An 11,185-nucleotide genomic window follows, 5' to 3' on the forward strand; every position below is an offset into this window, starting at 1 on the left:
TAGCCTTGGAAGGAAAAAGCCCCCAACTATTTTTAATTTCCTCTTAACTAAAGGAAAGAACTCAAAGTCGCCTTTTTGAACTCAAGGGCTGCTCTCGTCGCCGCCTCCGTCCCAATCCGCCCAGCTCGTCCTCTTTCCCCCTCCTCACTCTCCCTCCATATTAGCCGCGGTGGGGCTCCCGCTTATGGCCCAAACTACTTTTCCTGATTTGGAGGTTTAAGTTTCGCAAGTAGCATTTCTGCTCGGAGCGCCCCCTCGCCCCACGCATGGAAACTCCCAGTCCCACCCCGGGAGAACATCCCCAGGACGCACTCCCCGCCCGTCCGGCGCGCACACCCAAGTGGCCCCGGAGCCCGAGTTCGGACCTCCTCGGCCGCTCACCTACCTCGGCGTGGACCCAGGCGACCGCCACCAGCGCGAGCGCGAGCCAGCGTGTCCACATCTGCGGAAGAGGGAAGAGCGAGACTGAAGGCGCCGGGCCCCGCGCCCACCCGGGAAACTTCGCGGGGTCCTGCGGACTCGCCCCCTCCGCCCGGTCACCCTCGTCCGCGCGAAGGGGTTGGACCACCGCGCCCCGCGCCGCGCGTCCAGCTCTCACCATGGTCCGGTCCCGTCTCCTGAGGGCGCGGGGCAGGACGGCCGCAGCGAGCTCTGAGGGAAGGTGGGAGCTCCGCCGCTCGGCAGCCTCCGAGGAAATCCGACCTGCACTCACCGCCCCTTAAGACCCCTCCTTCCCCGACTGCCGGGCCCCCAGCTCCTCCCCATTCTCCTCCCCTTCTGCAGCAGCGGCCCCCGCCGCTCGCGGCTCCGCTCGGTCCTCCCCGCCCCTCGCTCTGGGGAGCCCGCGTGCGTCCTGGCTCTGCCCGAACAAACCCCTCTTTCCTCAGGCCGCCAGGACCTGGGGGCAGAGGCAGAGACGGGGTATCCGGGGAGCGCTGCAACAAAGGCGGAGAGGGATGGGGGGCCGAAACCCCACCCCCGGGAGGGCCCTCTGGCTTGCTGCAGCTCTGGCGGGCTGCGGCGATGGCCAGGTGGGCGGTGCTGCAGGGGGCTCCCGGCCGGGTCTGGGGCGGCAGTGTGCAGGAAAGGGCTCCCTGCGGCCTGGGGAGCCGGAGCCGCCCCCCACGACTGATGGAAAGAGGTACAGAGGGACCCCCTCACGGCCCAGGGACCAGGTCGTCACGGCGGACAGAGTGTGAGGAAGTGGGTGCAGAGGCCGGGAGACCAGCCAGCCAGGGGAAGGCTGCTTTGGGTTCAACCGTCAGTTTCCTTGGGGGAGAGCTGGGAGCCGGCCCCCTCTGCTAAGAAGATATGGACTCCAGCGTTTGGAGCAACCTCATCCCGTCCTTCCCGTCCTTTCCTCTGGTCCAAGAGTGGTGACCCCCTTCTTTCTTCTGTCTGCCCCCCATTACCTGGTGCCCTTACTCCCACCCCCGTCATCCCAGGTCCCCTCCCTATTCTTGCTTCCCATCTCCACCAACTTCTGCCCAGGATCCTACGCAGCCTCTTTGAAGGTGTTAACTCCCCAAACTCGTCGCTGCGGTGTCTTTCCCACCTTGTGCCTCGTGTCCCTGGTACCGAAACAAATCCCCTTGACACCTGACAGATTTATCATGCCCGAGGCTGAGCCCCCCCTTCTCATCAGCTCCAGGGCCTGCTCACCTACTTCTTTCCGAGGAGTGAAGCGCCATCAAAACGTTTCCCCACTCCCTAGACCCTGGTTTCAACGCGTGCTGGCAGGTTTCCCTTCGAGATCTCACGTGCATCTCTTCACGGCCGTTCACATTTCCACTTCCCTGGGCCAGACCCTTATCCTCCCTTGTTCGGGAATTCTGGAAACCACCTCTGGTTGCTTTCTGGCTCCAGACTCTCCTCCCCTAGTCTCCACTGCAACCCGTTGCGGTGTTTTCACTACCTAATTTCAACTGTACTCCTCAGGCTCTTCCTCTCAGAAACTTTTAGCACTCTTCTTCCACACATCGCATTCACTCTCCCCCTTTCCTGGAAGGCTCCCATCACCCGGGCCAACCTATTTATGTAACTGTACTTCAGCTACTTAATACAGTCCCTTTGCTCAAATCAGGCCAGTATTGTCACTGACCTCTGAACTTTTCATATGCATCGGTTTCTTGATTGCTTACTGTTGTGATTCTAGGGGGTTTCAGATAGCACCCATGTTCCCCTTGCGGGTTCGCAACTCATTGAGATAGCCATTGGAGTCAGACTCACCAAAGGGAAAATCTCAGCTTTGTCCTGGGGGCAGGCACTGGAAGGGTGGCCATGGCTTGGATCTAGGAGGACAATGGATCTGCATGCACTTTGCCCCAGAATTAAATAAAATAAGACATGTTAAATGGCTCTCATAGTACCTGGCAGTCCCAAGAGGGATTGGACGATTTGCTGTGTAACACTGGGAAGCTAGAACTGCCCCCCAACTCCCTCATGACTGATAGAAGCCTGGAGATGCAGAGGGACCCCTTTTGTGAAAATCTGCTCTTATAAAATTGACTGCAGTTTTGCAGTTTTTGGAAAAGCAGAAAACACATGATTTCTAGGGCAGGCGAGCTTCCCAAACTTGAGGGGTCAGCGACACGTATTTAGTTCCTCTTTAAAGCTCACCAGTCAGAAACTCAATCTACTCCCTTGATATGGAAAAAAGAGAGGTAGGGAATAGATGTCCTCCCAGCCCTCTGCTCCAGTCTCTGTGCTAGGACTGAAGGCAACTGTGATGTATAAGGTTTTGCTCCTGCCCTCTAATAACTCAAAATACTTTCTATCCCTCACACATCAACTGCACCCCCTCAGAATCTGGCATGATCTCCTTTCCTCTCTTTCTCCTTGTGTCTATTCCAAGTCAAAGTCTGTCTTTCTTTCCCCAGGACCCAAGTGAAGTTTCTTTGCCTCTCTAGCACCATTTCTGACAATAACTTGGCCATAGTGGACATGAGGTTTAAAGTCTAATAAACCTGGCTTTCAAAGTGGTCACTACCACTTACTAGCTGTATGACCTTCATCAAATTACTTAAACTCTCTGAACCTAGGTTTCTGCATCTGACAGATAGCAATGATAATGTCTTGCAGAGGATTGTGAAATGTAAATGTGGTAGGTTCTAGAAAGTGTCTGGCAAGTTGTAGACCTCTATAAATGGTAGCCATTATTTCATTGACCCTGTTTTGCATCTGAGTTGCAGCTGGTACTGTGTACTAGGTACTAAAGAGCCATTCAACACATTTATTTTATTTAATCATCACAACAAACAGAAAAAGCATTTTTTTCATTGCTTCCATTTCCCAAATAAGGAAACTGAAACTTAGAAAAATTTGTATACTTTTCCAAGGTTAACAGTTGGTTATATAGTCTTACAACTTGGCATTTTATAGTATACTGTTATGCAATATCTAACACTTGTTCACATAATTGTTGTTCTTGATTCTCCAGCTAGATTTTAAGATGCTTAGGGCATAAACAAGTTTTTTGTTTGTTTGTTTTATCTTTATTCTCTCTACACTTGAGGCACAAACAATGGATCTGATTTTATCAAAATTACAGATTCCTGTTTAATCAAGGGCACCATAAAAAAATGATAAATTAGAAGGAGTTACTCAATATCTACAACTGACATGGAACTTCTAAGTACAATATAAATGTAACTCCTGCAAATCAGTAAGAAAAAGACTGGAACCCCAAGAGAAAAATGGACAGAGGGTATGAATAGGCAGTTCCCAAGAAAAGGAATCCCAAATGATCAACAATTAGAGAAAAGATGCAAAAAAATCAATGATATTATTTAAACTGCCAATGATCCTATGAAATCAATATTATTTTATTACCTCCATTTTGTAGGTAAGGAAATTGAGTCACAGAGGTTTTATGTAATTTGTCCAAGGTTATATATTAAGTGGTAAATATTATTTTATAATCATCACAGAGGCAAAAATTAGACAGTTGGACAATGCTAAATGTTAGTGTGTGAGTAGTAGAGTCTTTCTGGTGTATTGTTGATTAAGAGCATGGATTTAGAAGCCAGATTGCCTTGGTAGTAAATCTTGGCTTACCTACTTACTATGTAACCTTGGGCAAGCTGTGTTCCCTCTCTGCATCTGCCTTTTTTCACTTGTGAAGTGGGGATAGCAATAGTACTGATTCCATAGAGTAGGGTTATTGTACAGATTAAATGTGTAAATATATGTTACTTTAATAGTGTCTCATAAATAATCATTGTGTGCTACTAAGGGAGCGATTCAATAGAAGTTCCTTGCAGGTACTGATAATTCTGTGCTACAGAATGGTTAGTGTAACTCTCTACAACAAACAAAGAGCAGAACAAACAATAACAACAAAACAAACTTCATGAAAGAGTTGACAGTTATAACTGAGGAATTTTTTTGGTTACAGGTAATAGAGAGGTGACTTAAATAAATGGAATTTATTGGCCATCTAGCTAAAAATTCCAGGGGGTAGTTTTCCCTTCAGGAATGACTTTATCCAGGAGCTCAAATAAGGTCACCAAGGATCCAGTTTCTTGCCACCTCTCACCTTTACCTTAAGCAATCTTATTTTATCCCTGGGTTTCACGCAGTGGCTCCTGGGAGTTCCAGTCTATTCTCTGAGGGTGGAAACTTGGATAGTCCTGGCCTCCTTATGCTTTTGGACCACACCATCTGGGTGAAAGAGAGAGCCTTTTCTAGGAGCTGCTACAAACGTCTTAGGATTTTTGTGTGTGTGTGTGTGTGTGTGTTTAAAGATTTTATTTATCTATTTGACAGAGAGAGAGAGAGAGAGAGAGATCACAAGTAGGCAGAGCAGAAGGCAGAGAGAGAAGGGGAAGCAGGCTCCCCGCTGAGCAGAAAGCCCGATGGGCTCGATCCCAAGAACCTGAGATCATGACCTGAGCCAAAGGCAGAGGCTTAACCCACTGAGCCACCCAGGTGCCCCGGATTTGTGTTTTTTAAAGCCTAAATCCAGTTTCTTGACATCCTCACGCTGATGACTGTGACTGGGGGGCTGGGCTGGGTTTGATAGGCATAAACCAATAAGGATGATGCAAAAGAAAATCAGTCTTATGTCAGGAAAAGAAGGAACTGAATGCTGGGACTAGCCAAACAATGTCTTACTGCAGCAACAAACCAGCAACCTACACTGTGAAACCAGTAGACTCCGAAGTGGGGTGTAGGTTCCCCAGAGGGCATGAGAAAAGAATATTAGAACTTCTATTTTTACTTATTTCCAGTCCAAAAATAGAAACTAGAGTTTCTATTCTATAGTCTAATAGATTTGACTTTACAAATAAGTAGATAGACTCCGGCACTCATATTTAATCCATATGTCAGACAGTCATGAGTTATACTCCATTGCCAAGTACCATGAGGAGAGTGGGCGTTCTCCCACACAAAGGGACTGACAGCAGTTAGCTCCTTTTAACATATTGTAATATACTGCAGTATGCCCACTTAAATGGTTTTACATATTATACTATTTAGTTTTAATTAGATTAGATTAAAAACATTTCAGCTTTGAAACCATAAATTGAGGCTAAAGCTTTTTCCTATTAATAAGAAAAGGACAGAAATGACATGTGTACTACTTCTGGGAAGAGCTGTCTTTCACATAAACAAGGCAAAAGTAATAACTTGACCATATCTGAGAGTAAGTCAGTCAAAAACCTCAGAAGTAACAATAAGACTATTTGAAATATTGGTTCACATTCATTTTTACTAGTAATAACTTCACCCTAAGTATGCTTTAAGATATCAGTTAAAAATACTTAGGATGGACAAGAACTTTAGAAACTATCCAGAATATAAAAACAAATAGCTGCTTTTTTTTTTTCTTGGTGATGTCTGAAGATATGCAACACACAGTTAAATTCTTTAGAAAATTTCTCTCAATTTTTCACAAATAAGTAAATAAACCACTGGAAATCTTTGTTGGAAGATTTTTGAACAGACTAAAAATTTCTGTTGAAGTTTTAAAAATGTGCATATATGAGAGTTTTTATGGATGCCACATCTTTATTGTTTTAGACAACAAAATCACCTGATGAAATATTTCCAAATATGCAATTTGAGAATGTTTTCTCCACAGAACAAGTTTATTTTAAAAAGCAATTACCTTGTCACTCATTATTAGCATAACAAGTTTTCCTTTAAGTGGTAGATTGTGTGTAGATTGTTAAAAAAAATCTGATAGGTAAAAAAATTTTTTTTTGATAGGTAGCATTCTACTTGTCACACAAAAAGACAACAAATTTGGAAGCACTGCTTTATGTCAAAGATTTGTCTTCAACCTCAATAACATTTACAGCCTCTGCCCCAAGATAATCTGTAAGCCTCAGTGTGGTAAAAAAAAATATTTTCGTATCCCATAGCATTTCACTTCCCATATCGTTTTTTCCATATATAATTTTTTAAAGATTTATTTATTTATTTATTTATTTATTTGAGGGGGAGGGCGTGCATGCAGGTGGGGGTGGGGGGGATAGAGGGAGAGAACCTCAAGCAGACTTCCAGCTGAACACAGAGCCTACGTGGGGCTTGACCCCAGAACCCAGAGATCATTACCTTGAGATCATGAACCTGAGCCACAATAAAGACTCAGATGCTTAACCGACTGAGCCACCCAGGTGCTCCTTATTTCCCATATGATCTTTAAGTATAAAAATATTTGCTATATATTAATTTATAAAATTAACCACATCAGTGTCTTTCTGTAGGATGCTCTGCAGCTCTGGCCCAGGTGTCCTTGCTGTAGTAGCTCAGTTATGAATGGTGCAGCAAAACATGCCAGGTGGAGAGGAGAGGCACGATAGCAGAGGAATAGTGGACTGAAATGACATCAGGTTACAGGAGTTCAGCTAGATAGTTATCAAACCACTCCAAATACCTACAAACTCAACAGGAGATTGAAGAGAAGAAGAGCAGCAATTCTAGGAACAGAAAATCAACCACTTTCTGAAAGGTAAGATGTTCAGAGAAGTGAATCTGAGGTGATGGGAGGATAGACTGGGGTCGGGGGGTGGGAGAGAGGGGCTGGCTCCCAGCAAGCCGTGGAGCAGTGGAGCACAAAATCTGAATTTTTAGAAGTCTGCTCCACTGAGGGATATTGCTCCAGAGGCTAAGCAGGGGTGGAACCATCACACGGACAGTGTGGTCACAGGTCCTACGGGGTAACTGAAAGATCGGGGGTGTCTGAGTGTGGCAGATCTTCCAGGTATTGGAACAGGGAGGCTGACTACAGAGAGAGAGCTGAGGAGTGAGCTCTCAGCTCGGGGTTACCTTAAATTGTGATCCGTGGCACAGTCAGGCCGCTGCTCTTTGAGCAGGGATCCCACAAGTGGCAGATCCAGGGAGTTTCACCTTCCTCCTCCGGAGGCAGGAATCTGCTGGTTTGGAGATTCCAAATGGGACTGTGTGCCAGAGACAGAAACACTTGGTCACAGGCCGGGTGAGCCCAGAGTGTGGCTAGAGACCAGGGAGATGGGAGTGATTGACCCCTTTTCTCTGAAAGCGCACTGAGGAGCGGGGCCCTGAGCATTCAGTTCCTCTGGGCTGGAGATTGGGAGGCTGCCATTTTCATTCCCATCCTCCAGAACTCTACGGAAAGAGTTCAGGGAACAGAAACTCCCAAGAGTGAACTTGAGCAGATCTCTTAGCCTGGCCCCTTGCAAGGGCAGTGCAATTCTGCCTTGGGCAAAGACATTTGAGAATGACAACAACAGGCCCCTCCCCCAGAAAATCAGCAAGAACATCCAGCCAAGGCCAAGCTCACTGATCAAGGAGAACAGTGGAACTCCAGAGCTAGGGGAAAGCAATGCATGGAATTCATGGCTTTCTCCCCATGATCCCTTAGTCTTGCAAAGTTAAATTAAATTTTTTTTAATTTTCTTTTTTTTCGTATTCTAACTTTTTAACTTTTTCTTTCCTCTTTTAAAGTTTTTTAACTAGTTTATATTAACAATACCTTTCTTAAAAAAATCTCTTTAAACCTTCATTATTATAGTCATAATTTATCCTTCATTGTATTTAACCTTATTTTTTGTACACATATAGGGGTTTTTTTTTCCCTAAAATACTTTGGGATATAATTTCTTCTAATAGATCAAAATATACCCTAAAGCTAGGATGGGGCTTTGGTCTAGTCTCCAGCCTAAGCTCATTCTCTCCCCAATCTTTTTTTTTTTTTCTTTCTTCTTTCTTTTTCCAACCAACTTATCAATTACTTTTTTAGAACTTTTTAAAAATTTTCATCTTTACAGTCATATTCCATCCCTTCATCGTGTTTACCCTTATTTTTGTGTATATATATATATATATATATATATATAGAAGTTTTTCTTTCTTTAAAATTTAAAATAAGGTAGTTTCTTCTAAGAGACCAAAATACACCCAAAATCAAGTGGGTAGACCTGTTTTATGCACCAGTCTAATATACATATATATTATATGTATATATATTTAATTTCTTTTTACCTCCTTCCTTCTCCCCCTGGTTTGGGGTCTCTTCTGATTTGGTTAGTGTACATTTTTCTGGGGTTGTTACTACCCTTTTAGTATTTTACGCTCTCGTTCATATATTCTTTCTTTTTAAAGATTTTATTTATTTATATGAGAGAGAGACAGTGAGAGAGAGTATGAGAGAGGAAAAGATCAGAGGGAGAAGCAGACTCCCCATGTTGCTGGGAGCCCAATTGTACTCCGGGATCATGCCCCGAGCCAAAGCAGTAGCTCAACCAACTGAGCTACCCAGGTGCCCGCGTTCATATATTCTTATCTAGATAAAAATGACAAGGCAGAAAAACTCACCACAAAACAATAACAACAACAACAAACAAACAAACAAACAACAACAAAAAAACAAGAGGCAGTACCAATGGCTAGGGACCTAGTCAATACAGACATGGTTAAGATGTCAGATCTAGAGTTCAGAATGACAATCCTCAAGATCCTAGCTGGGCTCAAAAAAGGCATGGAGGGTATTACAGAAACCCTGTCTGGAGAAATAAAATCCCTTTCTGGAGAAAGAAAAGAACTAAAATCTAACCAAATTAAAATTAAAAAAAGGTATTAAGGAGGTGCAATCAAGAATGGAGGCTCTTACTGCTAGGATAAATGAGGCAGAAGAGAGAATTAGTGATATAGATGACCAAATGATGGGGAACAAAGGCGATACAATGGCTCTAAATTCTTTCAGTGGTTACCCTGAATGTAAATAAGCTAAATGCCCCCAATCAAAAGACACAGGGTATCAGAATGGATAAAAAAACAAAACCTATCAATATGCTGTCTATAAGAAACTCATTTTAGACCCAAGGACACCCCCAGATTTAAAGTGAGGGGGTGGAAAACAATTTACCATGCTAATGGACATCAAAAGAAAGCTGGGGTGGCAATCTTTATATCAGATAAATTAGACTTTAAGCCAAAGACTATAATAAGAGATGAGGAAGGACATTATATCATGCTCAAAGGGTCTGTCCAACAAGAAGACCTAACAATTTTAAATAACTATGCCCTTAACTTGGGAGCAGTATAAACCAATTAATAACAAAATAGCAATATAAAATACAAAAATACAAAAAAAAATACAAAAATAGCAATATAAATCAATTAATAACAAAATCAAAGAAACACATCAACAATAATACAATAATAGTAGGGGACTTTAACACCCCCTTCACTGAAATGGTCAGATCATCCAAGCAAAGATCAACAAGGAAATAAAGTCCTTAAATGACACACTGGACCAGATGGACTTCACAGGTATATTCAGAACATTCCATCCCAAAGCAACAGAATATACATTCTTCTCTAGTGCACATGGAACATTCTCCAGAAGAGATCACATCCTGGGTCACAAATCAGATCTCAACTGGTACCAAAAGATTGGGATCATTCCCTTCATATTTTCAGACCACAATGCACTGAAGCTAGAATTCAATCACAAGAGGAAAGTTGGCAAGAACTCAAATACATGGAGGCTAAAGAGCATCCTACTAAAGAATGAATGGGTCAATCAAGAAATTAAAGAAGAATTGAAAAAATTCAGGGAAACAAATGATAATGAAAGCACAACTTTTCAAAATCTGTGGGACACAGCCAAGGCGATCCTGAGAGGAAACTATGTAGCCATACAAGCCTTTCTCGAAAAACAAGAAAGGTCTCAAGTTCACAATCTAACCCAAAACCTAAAGGAGCTGGAGAAAGAACATCAAAGAAAGCCTAAACCCAGCAGGAGAAGAGAAATAATAAAGACCAGATCAGAAGTCAATAAAATAGAAACCAAAAGAACAGTAGAACAAATCAACGAAACTAGGAGCTGGTTCTTTGAAAGAATTAATAAGATTGATAACCCCCTGGCCAGACTTATCAGAAAGAAAAGAGAAAGGACCCAAATAAATAAAATCATGAATGATAGAGGAGAGATCCCAACAAACACCACTGAAATATAAACAATTATAAGACCATATTATGAGCAACTATACACCAGCAAATTTGACAATCTGGAAGAAATAGATGCATTCCTAGAGACATATAAACTACCAAAACTGAACCAGGAAGAAATAGAAAAACAGACCCATAACCAGTAAGGAGATTGAAAGAGTCATCAAAAATCTCCCAATAAACAAGATGCTTTCCCAGGGGAATTCTACCAAACATTTAAAGAAGAATTAATATCTATTCTCCTGACACTGTTCCAAAAAATATAAATGGAAGGAAAACTGCCAAACTCATTTTATGAAGCCAGCATTACCTTGATCCCAGAACCAGACAAAGCCCCCATCAAAAAAGAAAATTACAGACCAATATCCTGGATGAACACAGATGCGAAAATTCTCACCAAAATACTAGCCAGTAGGATCCAACTACATTAAAAGGATTATTACCAAGACCAAGTGAGATTTATTCCTGGGCTGCAAGTTTGGTTCAATATCCACAAATCACTCAATGTGATACAATACATTAATAAAAGAAAGAACAAGAACCATATGATACTGTCAATAGAGGCTGAAAAAACATTTAACAAAGCACAGTATCCTTTCTTGATCAAAAACTCTTCAAAGTGTAGGGATGGGGGTACATTCCTCAATATCATCAAAGCCATCTATGAAAAGCCCACAGTGAATATCATTCTCAATGGGGGGAAAACAGAGCTTTTCTGCTAAGATCAGGAACACGGCAGGGATGT

General features: G+C 43.0%; 1 protein-coding gene across 1 annotated transcript in view; it reads right to left on the reverse strand.

The window, feature by feature from the left end:
* FSTL1 (follistatin like 1) overlaps positions 1–717 on the reverse strand; it is a 52,268-nt gene extending 51,551 nt beyond the window's left edge. Inside the window, exons 1-2 of the mRNA XM_044251463.1 lie at positions 599–717; positions 386–442 (exon numbers count right to left, since the gene is read on the reverse strand). Coding sequence (XP_044107398.1) covers positions 386–442; positions 599–601 — 60 coding nt within the window. The 5' untranslated portion in view covers positions 602–717. The remainder of the gene's footprint in view (positions 1–385; positions 443–598) is intronic.
* Between the last annotated feature and the right edge of the window lie 10,468 nt (positions 718–11,185).

Source organism: Neovison vison, chromosome 6 (genome assembly GCF_020171115.1).
Source record: "Neovison vison isolate M4711 chromosome 6, ASM_NN_V1, whole genome shotgun sequence".
NCBI lineage: Eukaryota > Metazoa > Chordata > Mammalia > Carnivora > Mustelidae > Neogale > Neogale vison.